The 19,478-nt window shown below is 34.8% G+C and overlaps 1 protein-coding gene across 1 annotated transcript; it reads left to right on the top strand.

Moving 5' to 3' along the window:
- Window positions 1–16,529: 16,529 nt before the first annotated feature.
- Window positions 16,530–19,222, top strand: LOC145042121 (Inositol monophosphatase family protein). The gene is made up of 9 exons (XM_078990494.1): window positions 16,530–16,719; window positions 16,829–16,925; window positions 17,533–17,635; window positions 17,760–17,959; window positions 18,043–18,102; window positions 18,197–18,540; window positions 18,630–18,708; window positions 18,848–18,898; window positions 18,969–19,222. Exons 1-9 carry the CDS (start codon window positions 16,601–16,603, stop codon window positions 19,119–19,121), a joined length of 1,206 nt encoding a protein of 401 aa, XP_078846620.1. The 5' UTR covers window positions 16,530–16,600; the 3' UTR covers window positions 19,122–19,222.
- Window positions 19,223–19,478: the final 256 nt, after the last annotated feature.

Consider the following 19,478-nt stretch of genomic DNA (forward strand, 5'->3'; position numbering starts at 1 on the left):
ATTTTGTTTTAATTCTTATTTTATTTTGAGTTGATTTATTCAGTACTTGTTTTGATCTTCTTTTCTTTATCAGAAACCAGAAAAGCATCGATAACACATATCAAAGTGGATCCACACTGCTTCATGTTGGACTGTCCAATATCCAACTGATCTTCTAGATAATCCGGATTCATATGTTTTTTTGGCTCATCTAGATGCACCTAAAAAGCCAAGAGTTATCTTTAACAGGGCTAAGGAGTATATTAAAGACTATGAGGCTCAGGTATATCTATACTATTCTTACTACCATCATAGTCCTTTTCTTCATTGTTTAATCATTTTCCTATTGTATATGTTAGTTTACGTGTATAAATATGACCAATAGAGCCCCAGTGATAGATTTTGTAGGGTGCAATTAGCTTATACCTTTTGTTGAATCATTTATGAATGTAGATTAGGTCCTATGTGCAATTTCTAACCCAAATAAATGAGGGATATGGGAAATCTTGACTTTAGCTTAAGGTATCTTAACTATTTTCTGTTACAAACATTATCATTTCCATAAACAGGTGATGGTATTTTGGTAATCTCACTTTTAGATATATTTTTTATTTGTTTAACTAGACCCGGTGGAAGGGTTATAGACCTGAAGGAGACACCAGGGAAGCTATAGAGGGCTTAAGGTAGGGACATAATGTTGCAGATCATTTGATTTATGTATGTGAAGTTGCCAGAGCTGTTGCAAGGAAGCATGGGTTAATTGCTACTTTTATGCCAAAGTTTTTTTTTAATTTAATTTATTTATTTTTTGATAAAAAATATAAGACCATGTTTGTTGCAAATTTCATGACTTGACATGTTATGCTTGTTTGTGGTGAATTTTGTTATGTATTAGATGAAATTGGGTTTGGTTCACATGTGCATATTAGTTTTTCTGAAAATGGACATAATGTATTTGTTGAATCTGATAGGTCCTCAAGACATGGAACGTCTAAAATTGGTGAAGAGTTTATAGATGGTGTTCTATATCATCTCCCTTCTGTTCTAGCTTTTACAACTCTAATCCCAAACATGTAATATGCTTTTTTTTACTATTGTTGATAATATGAAGAGTGTGTAAGAACATTAGGGCTGTTGCAAGAAATACCAACAAACATTTATTGATTTGTTTTTGTTAATTCTTATAGAATTCTACCTTTTTTATGCACATTACTGAATTGTAAATTGTATTTCTTCTTGAATCCATGGTCTTGGCACACATCTCTCTCCCCCTAATCCTTTTGGAAATTGGACAAGGCTCATAAGACTATGAGTATATTACCTTGCTTTTCTTGTTCCTAGTTTTATAAATCTTTTCCATTTTCCAAATATTTATGGTTTTTCATTTTAATAAAATCATTTATCATGTAGTGATTGGCAAGGAACATCGATAGAAAGACCTATTCCTTCTACAATATCTCAATTGACAAACTTACAAGAATTGTGAGCCAGACTTTGTGTCAAAAAATTTAACTAATTTTTCATCCACTAATGAAACTTACTTTAATTTTGCATTTTAGTTTTCAGGAGGATAACCGATTTGACTGGACCAAGTACAACCTTTCCCCAATCCGCAAAATCTAACATTGATGGTTAGACTGTAAGTTGATTTCATGGCTGTGTTACAGAAAGAGGGAGAATTTTAGTTATTAACTTCATACATAAACTTGACATTATTTTATTAATTAATTTTCTGCAGGTATTTGAGACATTGCTTGCTTACAGGTTCAATACCTGAGTACATAGTACATATGTGTGGCATGAAAAACCTGTGAGTCATATAAGCACACCAATCTAAATTCAAGCATATTTTTTTGCTAAATATGGAATTTTAAATAAATATTTAATCATACTTGTACATTTATCTTAACCATCTTTTTGCAGAGACCTAAGCTTCAACAGGTTGACTGGTATGGTACCCGATTCAATTGGAAGGCTGAGTTTTGACTCTGTGTATGTAACTACCTAATTAGAAGATTTGATAAAATTGCCTGCATATTTTCATTTTTCAGTTAAATTTAAAATATAATATTTTCAATAAATTCATGTTTTTTAATAACTCGCCATCTCTAGACATCCCCAGATGGGCATTCACTTTCAATAATAGAAAGATGTTAGTAATTCCCCTTCGTCAATCAACATTACTTCATGTATTTATATATGGTTACAATATCATTATATATATATATATATATATATATATATATAGTGAACAAAATATGATACTGTGAATGGTTATTTTTAGTTTATCCTATACAATGAACAAAAGTTTATATTGCTTTAAATGTTATATTTTTCTAACTGAAGTTGGCATTTCGTGCTCATTTCTGCAGGTCACTTAAATCCTGCAAAGTTAGAATTAAAAGTTCATGATGCTCAATAGTTATCTACCGATGAGCTACAGAAACGTCAAATGGAAATCAAGGTTAGAAGCTGAGGCATATATGACGTGCTAACTTATTGATTAGAATGAAATAATTAAAGAAACCGAAAGTATTATGAATCAATTATGCATTGTACTAGGTTCTTGGTGGCCTATGTTGTGCTTTGATGCATCCATATACTTGTCTACATGACAGTGACACATGTACATTAACGGATTAATATGCATCCTATTTGTATATCGTATATGACATTTGTGTATGACATAGGGTTACACTGTGTTATTACCATAATTAGGTACACCTCTATGTACAGGTGATTAGTAGTGAATAGATGGTATGATTGATTTGATAAATGATTTTGAATCAGGTAGGTTAAAATCCTGATGTTGCACAACAAAAAGTTTGCAAGTGCAAACCATTTTATAATTTGTAAGCTTTTATTTACATTCAGATATGCACAAACTCGGAGGTCTTGCTTTAGTTATTCGGGAACTTAGTAACTCAGATGCTGGAATAAGGGTGGCCTGTGCATGGATTGTTGGTAAAGCCAGTCAAAACAATCCTGTAGTTCAGAAACAGGTAAGTTAAAATCCATTTGTTTATTAGCTTCAGAGTCAGAGGAGTTCAACATGGAATTAAAATCACTATATATGTGTAAAATTTAGGTCCTTGAACTTGGAGCATTTCCAAAGCTAATGATAATGGTGAAATCTAGTGTGTTAGAGGAAGAAGCCCTAAAAGCGTTGTATGATGTTTCAACGATTATTAGAAACAACCTAAATGGCCTGAAATTGTCTATTCCGAAGGCGGCGACCTAATGCTAAAGGTAACGCATGTGGAAGTTGACAAATCAAAGTCTTTTCTAATTTAAAACTTGTTTTCTAGGGCATTTTGAGCAACGCCACTGCTGATGTTAGATTAGTGTCACTTGTAGCTGATCTGGCTGAATATAAGTTAGAATATACTAGCAAATGGGATGTTCCTTTTTTCTGCAATTGTGCATTGGTGAGGCTGCTGATTGATTTGATAGCATCAGGTGACCTTGATCTCTACGATAAGGTTAATATGTTTATAGTTGTATTGGGTCTAATCTTGAATTGGGAGGTTCCTTTTCTCTACTAAAATCATCCGTTCAAATCTTGAATTGGGTGTTCGTTAATTTCCTCAGACCCGCTAAGAACCTCAAGAAAGACGGCTCATGGGCATTGGTTATGGGTCCTACAGATGGTATTGGTAAAGCATTTGCCTTCCAACTGGCCAGTAAAGGACTAAATTTGGTTCTTGTGGGTCGGAATCTTGCGAAACTAAACGATGTTTCAGATTCAATGCGAACTAAATTCAAACAAACCCAAATCAAAGTTGTTGTGGTTGATTTTAGTTGTGATTTAGATCATGGGCTTGGGAGGATTAAGGAAACAATTGCTGGTATAGATGTTGGGTTTTTGATAAATAACGTTGCGGTTTGTTATCCTTATGCTAGATTTTTTCATGAAGTCGATGATAAGTTGATGTCTGATTTAATTAAGGTTAATGTTGAAGGGACGACTAAAGTTACAAATGTTGTCTTGACTAGAATGATCAAGAGAAAGAAAGGAGCTATTGTTAAGTGAAGAAACACTCATATATAGCTTACTGGATTAAGGGCTTGTTTCTTTCTACTTAGTATTTCTTACTAGTTCTGAACAAGCCTCTCATCTCACATTTGAGTTTATAGAAATCAACAATCACTGTGAAACTTCTAGTGTTTAGATTTCTTACTAGTTGTGAGCATTTGTTTCTTCCCTTTCTACCCTTCACTTGCAGGTTGATGATTTGTCAAGAATGTTCAAACTATTTTCCAAAAATACCCCATGGATTGGATCCTGTCTCTAGTATGTTTAAACAGGTTTGTGATTTAGGAGTTGGATTCTATTTTTTTAAAGTAGAATGCAGTTATTTGTATTTGTTGTCATCTGTTTTTATCTTTTTGACGCAAGGCAGCATGTTGCTGCTAAAGGCACAGCCTTGGTCAAAAAGGCAGAAGATGCTGCAAGTAATAAGAAGGAAGAAAAGAGATTGCAGGATGCTGCTACATGGCTAATAATGATCTTTATGGTCTGCTAGAAGGATTGGAGATTGCAATTAAGCTTCTATCTAAGACTTCACGCCAAGGACTTGATGAATTTAAGCTAGCAATGTTTTACTTGATTTGGACATGAACCCTAAGATATCATATTTTGGCATGGCTAGAAGCTTTGGAGGAAACGAGACTCAAGAAAAAGTAAACACACAGAGAGTTGTTGGCACATAGTAAGCTAGATAATGCAATTGTATATAAATGATCAGTTCATTTTTTTATAACATTTAGTCACTATTGGAATAATTTTTGTATTTGACATATTAGTGAAATGAATTATCTTTGTTATTTATGGTATTTTATTTTGTATTATGAGATTTTTAATGTATTATTTAATTTGAAAATTAGTAAATCAATAAAATAATATTTTTTTTAAACATTTAAAATTATGATACGCAAAAATGTGTGTCATCTTCATTTATGACATGGCCTTTCTTAACAGGGTTTTCTTGATACGCATTGCGTGTAATTAACACGCGCGTCGTAAGGTTACGACACACGAATGTGTGTCGTCTTCCTTTATGACAGGGTATTCCTTGATACACATTACGTGTCGTAAACGCACATCGTAATTGTGCGTCGTAAATGCGCGTTGTCTCTCTTTATGACAGGGCCTTCCTTGACGCGCATTTGCGCATCGTCTAAGCCTTTTACGACGCCCAATGAGCGTCGTAAAAGGCTGTTTTTCCAGTAGTGAACGCCAAGCTTGGCCTGGTCAGAAACTGGCTTGACCTAGTTCGAGGCCAAGGTCGGGCATTCGCCAACGCGAAGATCACGGGTATGGCGGTTAAGGTGAAGAACCGTGCCTTAACCTCTTCTCCAAGGAATAACACCCCGACAATATATGAGACCAACCAATGAGTTTCACTTGCCTATCCGACAATAGTCACGATCATCATAATATTAAAAGATTCCCCTCTAGCCAATGAAGGGATGAGACAAAAAGACGTGACATAGGATCCTATAATACGGGTCCACCACGTCGCACACCACGAGGGAATGCTCAACAGAATTAGTTAGCAGAGCACACACCTCTTAAACATATATATATAAGTATCATTCTTCCTCGCGAATAAGGGGACAAAACACTTTTTCCTGTGATTTACTCTTATTTCTCTAAGACCTCATTCTTACTTGATCGTTGAAGCTTCGTCCCGGGAGTTCCTCCCGGATGTCGACTAACGATCATCTTTCTCTTTTATACTGTGATATCTATAGGGTTATGAGCATTCTAACACTCCTAAGTGTACATGCAACCCTAAATACCTTGGATCTATGTTTTCTCTATTATACATACAATTATGATCATCCAAGATATTATCCTAATCTAGCATACAAAATAATGAATATAACAAGATAGAATACATACCTCTTTGATGTAGAATGTCTTCATGAAGCTTGAGTGCCTAGTGCCACAAGTGTGACACCTCAAATGGTTCACACAACACCAAATACACTTGGAATAACTTGAGAGAAACTTGAACACTCCTTGAAATCGTCTAGCCCTTACACTCACACATAGTGCACAATTTCTTAAGCCATGGGATTCTTTTATATGGTGGCTATTAGGGTTACTCCATGTAACTCATAACTTTACCCATTCCTTAAGCTCCATGAATTTTAACCTCCATGGAGTATCCATGGGTCACCCCATGGACTTAGTCCAACATAAGGAATCTTGGATCACAAGCCCGCATATATAAGAATGAATGATTTGCACAATCAACCCATATATTTAATTAGTCTCCTTTTGATCACTTAATTAATTCCAAATTAATTCTTGATCAATACTAATTAAATAACCTTATTAATATATTAGAACTTATAATATATTAACCAACTTTAAGTGTTATTTCTCTCATTTAAAGTCTATCCAAATGCATGATGCCATGCAACCCAAATGGACCATGTCGGGTCGGGTCAAGTCTTACCAATTATAGTTATGGACTTAGACATTAATCCAATAGTCTCCCACTTGGATAAGTCTAAAACTATTATTGCGTATGACTTCAGGAACCGATCAGCAATCGTAGCTCTCAAAAGCTTCTGTTGAACTCTGACCTTGTCGATGAACTCTGACCTTTGTCAATGACTTGTCCATTAGATAAGGGATCATATATTCCTCCATTCTACATATCATATGGATTGAGACATGGATTAAAATCATTCTCTCTATCCATTTGTTGTTTCTCGATTTCCGATTCATGATGACTGACTGATTGAACAGATCAAATCAATCTTGGCTTGGCCAAGCACTCACATGTATCATCATTAAATCATCGAGGGGCCCACAGATATCACTTTTATCCCAAAGGTAAAAGGAATGGATAAACTTCGACTCATATGGCTTGTTCTACTACTTGTTGAATCATACACAAAGGCATATTTTATAACACCGAGTTACCGAATGCGTTTTTGTGCAATCAATGTACAACTAACTCATAGTAACAACTCATATCTCTAGCTTTGAAGAATATAAGATATCATCTTCTCATGATCACTCGTGATAAAATCCATGAAGTGATTCCAATGAGCGCGGGTTGAATCTAATACTCAGAACTTATGAGCAATCATGAGTGTTGTACCTCTTTGTCCAACATCTTAGACCTCTACAAGCCAACCCATGACAGTCTTGATTCATATCTACTTCCAACATATGACCGACTGTGGATGGTTTGAATAACTTAGTCATCCAGAACAATGACCTAGTTAATCTGGAAGTTAAAACATGCAAAGTGAAACACAATAATAATTGAATCCAATATGGTATCAAAACCTATTAACATAAATAAAACACCTTTTATTTATCACCATATGATTACACATTATTCATTGTATATTGTTTTAGTTGTCAACTTTATTCTTGAATTTAAAACAATAGTTGTCCCATGCTCGAAGCATGTACACTATATTTTCTAAACACTAGACATGCCATACACCAAGTATGCATACTATGTTTGTCTATGATCTTTACTTTGTGAAATAGATCAATTGAACATCACTCCAATGATCCTCTTTTCACAGTCCCAAATTCTTACTGCAAATGCAAGAATTCCAAATTTATGTCATTTACTGAAATCTGTTAGATTCTAAACTTATATGCATTGATCATCTTGTAATGATTATGCACAAAGTCAGAAAGACTTGACAACAATCATTACAGAGCATTCCAAAGGAGATCAGCTCCTTGGAAACATCCTTCTTGCATTAAGTTTCCTAATCTTACACAAATTGAATAATTTCTAACTTTGAAACATTTCCATATTCCATTTTGACTATCACTTCTGAACAAGAGTTGCCTCATTACAGATTATGTAAATATGGTCCTTCAAGAATTAACATTATACTTCCAACTATCCTTGAGCAACCAATCTTTGGTAAACCTTAGATTGTCCTCGATAACTGCTTAAGCATTTTAGTCATATCCAATTCTAGACCTTTTCCCTTCTTAATGCCCCAGGCATTTGGAAAATTTTAGAAAGGATGAATATAGCACATGTAATCGATCCTATATCTGAAGCATATGGGACACGATTCATGAGGTCTCACATAAAGACTAAACTAGTCTTTTGCTATAATATTTCCATTTCAATTTGCCAAGTTCTCAAAATTCAGATTATGAAAAAGGATGTCGTAATCATAATCGAATTTTAGAACGCAAATAATGGACCCATATATAGAATTTCCTTATGTTGAGCCATTCCAACATGAAATTCATATATATATATATATATATATATATATATATATATATATATATATATATATATATATCCTTGACTAAATACGATTAAAATCTCAATCTAAGCTTTTAGAATTGAAATGAAGTATAATTTCCTCTCCCTTAATTATATCAAAACAACTTTTTCAACCCCTGCAGCCTCACGAATTGAAACTTTTGTTTTCTATAATTAACATTGCTAACTTTCAACCTTTATCATAATTGTCATGCTCCCACTAACATGATGATTATTAACATAACACTTATGCTCCCACTAGCTTTGATATGTACTAAAAAATCAGCTGACTTTCTTACCAAAGTTCAGATTTCTGATACTAGATTGTTTTGATAAAACTTTATCAAAATCATACTCCTCTTTTAGATAGCTCACATGTGTGTCTAAACAATTTTAGAACTATGAAAAGGGATGCCGTAATCATATCCTTAATTGTTTAGACCTTTGCCACTTCTCACAAGTCCATGTTAGTGTGCCGGTAAACCACACACGCTCCACTAACGACTTTGAGAATGCAAATATCACAATTGCTATCTAGCTAAAATCTACTTAGTGAAAGCGTTTTTGTAACAACCCAATTTTCATGACCAAAAAATTTCATTTAAAATAAGTGGTTTGTAAAATATTTATAGCAAAACATCATCCGATCATATCATTTCATAAAACATATTACATGTCTAAAAACCCAAAACAAGAAAATAATAATAATGTGAGAGTACAATCCTAGAACATCTCATAATGCGGAAATCCAAAGTGTGTGTGTATGATGTGCCACTACCGCGCCGCCTCCTTCCCCTTCGCTGAAGAGGTACCTGAAACCAAAACTGAAAATTGTAAGCACGAAGCTTAGTGAGTCCCCCCATCGTACCACATACCATACAATCATATCACATACAAACTGCCAGACATTTCTGGGGTGCCCGACGTACCCCATACGGCCATTCTGGGGTGCCGACCTACCCTTACGGCCATTCTGGGGTGCCGACCTACCCATGTCAAGCCATTTTGGGGTGCTGACTACCCTTCAGTCCTAACAACTGAACCTCAGGGACTATTTCACCCATACTACTACTATCACATATAACATAACGTAAGCATATTATAAGACATATTTGGGGTGCCTGAACTACCCTTCGGTCCTAACAACCGAACTCTACTACTATCACATACAACATATCATGTAGTAACCAACCTAGATGATATCACAAAGAAAATCATCTATCATACGTCTCCTACTGGTGGGCCGGCATTGTGGCCTTAGACCCACAGGTACTAGAAGGTAACTCACCTCGAAAAGTAGCTACTGAAAGCCTGCTTGCTAAGCGCCTGACTGCTGAATCGGTAATCCTCCGGCTATAAATCATAAACATAGATTAGCCACTCATTCACACCCTTAGGTCAGATGACTGACCCACCCCTGGTCCAAGGTCAACTCCGTGGTCAAAGTCAACTTCCAGTTGACTGGACTCACCGAGTCATGGCACCGACTCGCCGAGTCCTTCTCCCACTAACCCGGTCCTACTCTACAAGCCCCTCTTCCCACTCACCGAGTCACCCTTAACTCACTACTTGGGACGATAGAACCGGCTCGCGATCCGACTCGCCGAGTCCAAGAACAACTCGCCGAGTCCATACGAGCAGACCTCCCACTCGCTTCCAAATCCTCACCAGAGCATCCTTTATGGGTATTTGGGTTTTTGGGACTATTGCAACACGTTAGATCGCTAATTCCGTGTGTAAAATACGAAGGGTTGGACCTTCAGCATCTAAACCCCTCCTACTCAGTAACTGTTCATCTGACTTGCCGAGTTTGAAGAACAACTCGTCGAGTACTAGGCAATCTTCATAGGACTCACCGAGTTGTTCATCCAACTCGCCGAGTCTAAGGCTGTCTTCAAAGAACTCGTCGAGTTCCACTTTGGGACTCGCCGAGTCCCTTAACCCATTTCCCATATAGACCAAATCTGAGACATGCAACGCTTCAAAACCATAGATCTATGTTCCTAGGGAATGCTTATCACGTAAAGTTGCAAACTTTACGTGCATGCATGGCCCTACAAGCTTCAAAAGGCAAATCCAAGCTCTTTATGAGGTCATACACTCAATAGGGACCTCAATCACTTCATCCACATGAACTTTATGCTTACCAAAACGTCCACAAGGTCTAGATATAAATTCCTTTCGGATCATTAAGCACAAACACATGGAGTTTGGTGTTGTAGGACTTGAAAACCACCAATTTGGGACAAAAATGGTATCTAATGAACTAGTGATCAAGGTATGAACTTTTCTACCTGAATGGAAGCTTCTCACAGTGTAGATTTCGGATCTACTCCCTTCCTTGCACTCTTCAACCTTCTCATTCTTCTTCTAAGCTCCAAACTTCCTTCACCAAGTAAAAATCACTCACAAGAACAATATGGGGGCTAGGGTCTCTCACTACAGCTCTCTGGAAGTGTTAGGGACAAGGGAGGACGAGTTAGTGTGCTTAAATAGGGTTCCAATACTCGGATTAGGGCTTTTGCCCAATAGGGCCTACTCGCTGAGTCGGGGAACCGACTCTCCGAGTCCAAGTCTCAGACTTCGCTTCTCATCCCGCTCCTACTCGGCGAGTCGGTCCTTCAACTCACCGAGTCCAAGGCATAAATGCATGAATTTAGAATTATTAATTACAAGAAATACATACTGGGAACGAGGTGCTACAGTTTCCTCACTATCATTTTCATGAATTGGAGAGAAACTTTATGACACTTAGATTTAATAGTGTATGTGTTCTTATCCATGTGAATTTTTCAAAACCATAATCACAAGACAAGGTTAGTGACAAATCCAAACTCATATGGATTAAACTTGTGCAATCTTAAATTCTTGCCATTTGGCAGCTCAGGTGCCAGCCATTGCTTCCAAGTAACTATGCAACCAATTGAGAACTCTCAGAACTCCTATGAAAAGCCAAGTTGAATAGGCACAAAAATTTCAACACGATAGGTTATAAACCTCAAGTCGTGTTCTAGTGAAGGACTTTAGGTTTTATTCTTGATTAAGTCTTGAAACTTTCAAGAGCTTTAAGCCTCCCACTGTCCTCTTGACATATAAGACTCCCTTGTCAAATATTCAAGAGATAGTGCGGATTCTTTATCAAGAATAACACTTTACACAATTGGCCTAAGTTGGTCTCTGTTTTATCCAAAACATCACAACTTGCCAATTTCAAATGTACAAGAGTAGATAACCTTTTACTCTTACATTTGACTAGTGTTAACAAACCCTCTTTAAGATATGTCACTCGAGTTACAATCTTGGAGTATGCTCTAAGAATTGTTTTGGAACGAAGTATGACTCATCTTTTTAATTTAACCATTTCAACAATTCACGACTCCTCTTCTTAGTCATAAGAGTGCACTAAGATGACTTTAGAGGACCAACTATGATATGGTATCTTAATCATTACGATGATCATAAACATGATACTAAAGTACTCTTCCATATTTTCATATTTGAGAAACTTTTATCTTTCTGCCATACTTTGATTCTTCTTATTCGTTCTGTCTCACATTAAATCTTCTCCAATGCTACAGACTTATACTTAAACTTATAAGTATAACCATATTTACTGAACTTAAGTAAATCATGAAGAATAGTCTTCTTGATCTTTTGTGGTGGACTTAACCAGTGCACAAGAATGTGTAACCATATTTACAGACTTATACTTCAACTTATAAGTATAACCATATTTACTAAACTTAAGTAAATCATGACGAATAGTCTTCTTGATATTTTGTGGTGGACTTGACCAGTGCACAAGAATGTATACTCGATCCCTTAGTCCTTTCCTTATTCACATAAGGAATTAGTCTTAATTTTCCAAGCTGAAAGCTCTCATTCATCATATTATACAACTTGCATGATTCCAAGTTTCGGTCCAATTGAACCTTGGGTGATGAGAATCTTTCCTTATTTGGTAATATTAGACACTACCACAACTGAAAGAATCAAATCCATTTTTCCAATATTGCTATCAATAGAATCTTATAAGCAATAATTTTTCACAAATGTCATTGTAAGGATACTTAAAATAAATAAAATCAAAACCTTTTTCTTTTATTTTAAAACTTTGCGGAAAAACTTATCCTTACAATCCATATGAAAACCTTGTTGTTATCTATTCCTAAGCAATATAAATATCATAACTCTTAAGTAATAGCCCAAAATTCTGATCACCGAATCATGCGATTGAAATCCATCTTCGCGATCAAAATCAACATGTTGTTAATAGAGTTAGACAATGGACTTTACCTGAAGTAGAGCCAAACTTATTGACTTTAACATCCTTAGGTAAATTTGGCAGCTTCGCAACCAATGCCCTTTCCTTTAGCAATAGCTAACTACGGACCATTGATAATGGGACTATCTCAGACTTAGCCTCTCTCTTTACCATTTGGTCAACCGAGTTGACTATGGCCGATCCCTTTCCATTAGGAAGAGAGAGCTTTACTGGATATCTAATGTCATCATTGTCAATGTCCACAACGTTTTAGGAAGTTGATCTTAGCAAATAGATAAGATCATTAAGGGTCTTGTATTAGTCTGTTTCATAGTATTCCCAAAAGATCTCACTATGTGACTTAGAAAGTAGTTGAGCCACCAACTTTCTCAAGACTTTGACACCCAACTCTCCCGGCTTGTCAATATGTGACTACATCTCCAAGATGTGATCACACCTAGACCTTGCCTTGCTAATAGGGCTTGAGTGACCTTAAACTTTTTAGGAACTTGTGGGTTAGGGAGAATAATTGGAGGAGGTGAAAGAAGTATGATATCCATGGGACATCATCTTTATTTAGGAAAGCTTGTTTCAAGAGATTTGGGAAGATCATAAATGTCTAGACCAAACATCTTTTTGGGAGATATTCAAGATAGTTGATTTAAAGTCCTTAAGATGACACCCAATATGAAATATTAAGGCTAGGACCCAACAAACTATTTTATAACTTAGAAGAGGGATGCCGTAATCCAAACTATAAAATATTTGAAGGTAGGTGAATGACGATTCACCAATTTCCACCATGAAAAATGAAATAATTTATTAGGTTTTAATTGGATTTGAAACTCCTAGATCTTTTAGATTCATTGAACTGTTCAAAGACATGTTTTAATCTCGAGTGTGCCCTTCAAGTTTTGTGATTGAGATGCCGAGGATCACCAAAAAAGGTGTGAAGAACCATGCAAATATACTTGGTACCCTTAATATTTACCCCTTAATCAGTGTGCCGGTTAACCACAAACGCTCCACCGATACTATGATAAATATTAAGTTACCCTTTACCTACCTTGTTAAGTCCAGGTTAGTGTGTCGGTTCACACACGCTCCACTAATGACTTAAGCAAAGTGCAAAGTGTAATTTCATGGGTTAGCACCAAATTCACATTTTCCTAAGTAACTAAGATTGGGTATTAATAAGAGTTTAGTTACTTAGTATTTATAATTAATATTTTTAATGAAAGGAGAATTATAGTCCTTGTCCTACCCCCGGCTAACGATCCTCCACCAGTCAAGGAAGCGGTGGGTGAGAGTGGACACCCATTAAACTACCATTTTATAGGCAGTAACCTTATACCCCCCTTATAGACCGGCTTCGTGAATGAGGCCTACTAACGGTAAGACCGACTTTACTCTTATACATATATATAAATATTATTAACTTATAATATTATAAAGTATAAGGGTTGAATTTTAACTTTTAAAATTCTAAGGGCTAACTTGGAATTAAAGTATTCATAAGTGAAACTTTTCAAATTCCAAAACTTGAGGGCAAGTTTTGAAACTATTCAAAACTAATTAATTTCATAACTTATGAGTTTAAAGTAGTTTTAATTAAAAAACTCTTCAAGTTCCATAACTTGAGGACAAGTTATAGAAGACTGTAAACTAATTAATAAAAAAAATAACTTTTTTTTATTGTAACTTATAGAACTAATTAAGGTTACACTTTTTATTTATTTATTAGTTAATGAAGAGACTCTTGAACCTCCATAATTTGAGGAGAAGTTATGGAGTCATATAACCATTTAATTAGAACTAGACTCTTCATTTTGTAACCTTTGCCAACTTTTATGAGTTTTATGATTCTTAAATGTGACTTTTCATATAACTTGAGGACAAGTTACAAAAACACACTTTAGTATCAACTCTTAGATTAAAATGGATTAAAAACAACTATTTCGCACAACTTTTCTATTAATCTAAGAACCTCATAAGAACAAGATAATTCAAATCATCAATCTTCAAGAAATTAGCATGAACATACAAACTAATTCAAATCTTAAAATTATGACAATTATCTTAGAAATTGGATTAGCATGAACATTACCACATCAAAAACAAGTTTATAAGTCCAAAAACATCTTAGGGTAATGTTCCTAGTCCAATTCCAGCCAAAACAATCGAATATATGCTGTCAGGGGGTCCAACTCGTCGAGTGCACGAACCAACTCGGCGAGTTGGATGCATTTTTCCTTGGACTTGGCGAGTCCATTCATGGACTCGCTGAGTCTGCTATGCAGACAACATCAAAACTCGATTTTTCAGCTACTTTTGCAAGTATAACAAGAAAACAAGCCTATGCTCTGATACCACTGTAGGGTTATGAGCATTCTAACACTCCTAAGTGTACATGCAACCCTAAATACCTTGGATCTATGTTTTCTCTATTATACATACAATTATGATCATCCAAGATATTATCCTAATCTAGCATACAAAATAATGAATATAACAAGATAGAATACATACCTCTTTGATGTAGAATGTCTTCATGAAGCTTGAGTGCCTAGTGCCACAAGTGTGACACCTCAAATGGTTCACACAACACCAAATACACTTGGAATAACTTGAGAGAAACTTGAACACTCCTTGAAATCGTCTAGCCCTTACACTCACACATAGTGCACAATTTCTTAAGCCATGGGATTCTTTTATATGGTGGCTATTAGGGTTACTCCATGTAACTCATAACTTTACCCATTCCTTAAGCTCCATGAATTTTAACCTCCATGGAGTATCCATGGGTCACCCCATGGACTTAGTCCAACATAAGGAATCTTGGATCATAAGCCCGCATATATAAGAATGAATGATTTACACAATCAACACATATATTTAATTAGTCTCCTTTTGATCACTTAATTAATTCCAAATTAATTCTTGATCAATACTAATTAAATAACCTTATTAATATATTAGAACTCATAATATATTAACCAACTTTAAGTGTTATTCTCTCGTTTAAAGTCTATCCAAATGCATGATGCCATGCAACCCAAATAGACCATGTCGGGTCGGGTCAAGTCTTACCAATTATAGTTATGGACTTAGACATTAATCCAACAATATCATGAGAAGAAACCTACAAAGGACCCATCTACAATCTCAATCCAACCATCTCCGATATATATATATATATATATATATATATATATATATATATATATATATATATATATATATATATATATATATATATATATATATATATATATATATATATAATGAGAATAAATAAAGTATATAAAAAACAAAAATTAAATTTAAAAACTGTATGGTTTGATTTTTTGCAAACTACATGGACCAAATTTGAACTTTAAACCCAGTTGTAGGACTGATTTTGCAAAAAAGATAACATACTGACTAGAGTAATAATTCTGCGAAAAAGTTGTGACCATAACATTAATTTAAAAAATTGTTATGACTTTTTTCAATTACCTTAAAAAGTTAGGAATTTTGTGAGAGGAAAATGACTTACGAGTCCAACGAAGTTTCCAAACCGTTCAAAAACTCTAATTATGTTGGGTGTATTAAACAAATCCAACAAACTTAACATTTTGTCTAAAAAAATAAGTTTTCAAACCGTTCAATAAACCTCAATCATGTTTTGTTTCAAAACATGAAGTTCGTTTGGTTTTTTTAAACAGACAAAACATGATTAGAATTTTTTTGAACGGTTTGGAAACTTTGTTAGTCTGATAAATTATTTTCTCAATATGATAATAAATCACATCATCTATTTCTCTTATTTGACTTCCATAAAATTAAACAAAAATTAAACTTAATTGAACTTTTTATATAAAGTTAAGTTTATTGAAAAAAAAAACATAACTAAAAATTTTAAAACGGTTTGAAAATCTGGTTCGACTCATATCTCATTTTCTCTTTTATGAACCGAAAAAAAATAATAATAAGTAAATAAATTATTTCGGTATATATTTAATGGACGGAGGTACTCCACAATTCTCGGATCAACGACCAACCACCGCCGCAATTAGAAATTTTAGTTTTCATTCCCGCCATGGATCTCCTTCATTGCTCAAGGCTGCAAAACCCTATTTCTAAATTACTACAACCTCACACTCGATTCACTGTACACTCAACTTCGTCGTCATTGTGTCTCCGGCGATTCAGCGTGAGGTATCCTCCACTCGATTCTTATCACTCTCGTAATTAACGCCACTCTGTTTCTACCCCAAAATTTAGGGTTCCAATTGATGGAACCTTTACTTATTTTTGCTTTGTGCAGATCGAGTCTTCCTTCCCCGGCTCAGAATGCCAAGTATAACAGAGAGCTAAGTGCTGCTGTGGATTCGGTCGAGCGGGCTTGCCGTCTCTGTGTTGACGTAAGTTTCACCATTAATACCATTTTCTACCCTTTGCTTCATTTCAGCTCAATCTAAAGTGTTACATGTAGACATGTTGCATCTAGTACTTTACAACTTCAAATTGGTATAGTTTTATTATTAATTTTCGAACTACATAGTTAAATTTGTAGTTATGTTATAAAGTTAGATGTAACTATCATTTTTATAAACAAACAACAATCTATGAAATTTTTAGAGGTGAAATGTGACATTTGATTTGAGAAAGAAAGTATCTTTCTTTTTGAACGTATACAACATAAAACTGTGTTATGTTGTATCTTTTTGAATTCTCATCATGATTAATATGACCATCTTGATTGTGTAGGATAAATCTTATTCATCAAAGTTGTTTAGATGGAAACAATTCATATTCCTCAATATAACTCAAAAGTTGTCTAGTAGCTTGTTTTCTCATATGATACTTCAAAAGCCTTGCATTTTACATGTCAGGAATCTTCAATTTTGCAATTTTATGATATTTAAGTGATTATGATCGATGTCAACATGATTGAAATTTTTTAATTAAGCTATCAAAAACGGGAATTATATTTCAATGGCTTTAGACATCATATTCTGTCTGATTCAGGTGAAGCGATCTTTATTCACAAGTGATGGAAAGATTCTTGAAAAAAATGACCAGACACCTGTCACCATTGCAGATTTTGGAGTTCAAGCTCTAATTAGCTTGGGTATAAAATCTTGATTCTTAAATTTCTTTTCCCACTTCCTTTTCATCTTCATCATACAAAATACTCAAAACAGCCCTAGAAAGCTTACTTTTTAGTGTGGATTTACTTTTCATAATCATTACAGAGCTCGGGAAATTATTTCCTTCCATTCCATTAGTGGCTGAAGAGGACTCAGCATTCTTACGTTCAAATAATCTTGTAGACTCTGTTGTAAATGTGGTTATTGATAAATCAAGCTCCAAAGATAAAGAATTAACTGAAACTAATGTACTTGAAGCTATTGATAGAGGAGGAACATTTGGACCTAATCCAGCCACATATTGGGTGTGTTAATTGTTATGCAGTTTCTATCATATATTATAGCTAAAACATTCAGTCACTTAATCATATGAATGTGTTTCATACAGATTCTAGATCCTATAGATGGCACACGTGGATTCCTCAAGGGTAATGAGTCCTTATATGTGGTAAGCTTAAGTTTTCTTAATAAATAAATACAAGAAACAGAATCATAAATCCATCAATTTGATCATAATAAGCATAATGCTCTCAACATTACAGGTAGGTTTAGCACTTGTGGTTGAAGGACAGATTGTTTTAGGAGTTATGGGATGCCCTAACTGGAAGGACAATAAATCAGACAATGACAAATATACCCCTGGGTCAGGAATAATTATGGTTGCACATATTGGCTGTGGAACATGGTCAAAGGCACTATCTGGGGTAGCTCTTAACTGGTACAGATGCTTAGTTGATGACAATAATTTAGTTCATAAAGGACGCTTTTGCATTTCAGAAAGCCAAACATGGGATTCATTGCCATTATCATCTTCATTTAGTTCATCAATCAATGTGGACAATATTGGAAATAATGAAGTTCTTCTCTTGCCTACGTGTTGCGGAAGGTCCACTTACTTCTTTTACAGTATCAGTATCAGTATCAGTATCAGTAATGAAAATGGTGTTAATATATTTTTTGGGATTTTGTATTCAGTTTATGCAAGTATTTGATGGTAGCTTCTGGGAGGGCATCTGTGTTTATTCAACGTGCAAGGGCTGAAAGAGTGATCAAGGTATGAGTTTATGACACTAAGGTGCTGTTTTTGTTAATGAGGAGAAAGACTTAATCCAATAAGCTATTTATGAGAGTTTGTTTTTTGACTTAATGTGGCCTTATTTACTAAAGTTGGGTTCTTTCTGTGGGAAAATAAGGTTTGGGATCATGCTGTTGGAGTGATATGTGTGCAAGAAGCGGGAGGAAAGGTAATAAAGTTGATTTCTTTTATAAATAAAATTGAGTGGATTTTGTTGTTGAGTGAATTAAATGTTACAGGTTACAGATTGGAATGGAGATGAACTTGATCTTGCTGAAGATGAAGTTGAGAGGAAAGCGATATTTCCGCCAGGTGGCATTCTTGTGTCGAATAGCGGCTTACATGAAGAGATACTTGAGATCATTGCTTCCAATTCAGCAATTATTTCATGACATATGGAAAGGAAAATTTATTGTTTTGTATTTTCTCATTGTTCTTTTTGGTACGTGTAATATACGATAAGGAAAGTATATCAAATTGTTGTTGTATGAAAGAGTGAAAAAGAAAATTATAGACAAAATTGCAAGAATGGTCCCTGTGGTATATCCAAAATTGCTACTTTGGGCCAAACAGGTTTGGACTAGCAGCAATAGTCCAAAAGTTTTCATTTTGCTGCGGTTTTGGTCCAAAACAGTCTAAAATTTTTAAAAATGATGGATTTGCCCTTTTCCATTTGTTTTTTGCTTTTCTTTTTATTATTTAATTATTCGATAAATAAAAAAAATAAAAAATAAATCAAATAAAATAAA

Source organism: Lactuca saligna, chromosome 4 (genome assembly GCF_052625555.1).
Source record: "Lactuca saligna cultivar CGN05327 chromosome 4, ASM5262555v1, whole genome shotgun sequence".
In the NCBI taxonomy this organism is placed as follows: domain Eukaryota; kingdom Viridiplantae; phylum Streptophyta; class Magnoliopsida; order Asterales; family Asteraceae; genus Lactuca; species Lactuca saligna.

Excerpts from the sequence above, each read along its gene's own strand:
- LOC145042121 (XM_078990494.1), top strand. The coding sequence starts at position 16,601 with ATGGATCTCCTTCATTGCTCAAGGCTGCAAAACCCTATTTCTAAATTA. Across the intron at positions 17,636-17,759 it reads TCAAGCTCTAATTAGCTTGG|AGCTCGGGAAATTATTTCCT; the intron begins GTATAAAATCTT and ends TAATCATTACAG. Across the intron at positions 18,103-18,196 it reads GTAATGAGTCCTTATATGTG|GTAGGTTTAGCACTTGTGGT; the intron begins GTAAGCTTAAGT and ends TCAACATTACAG.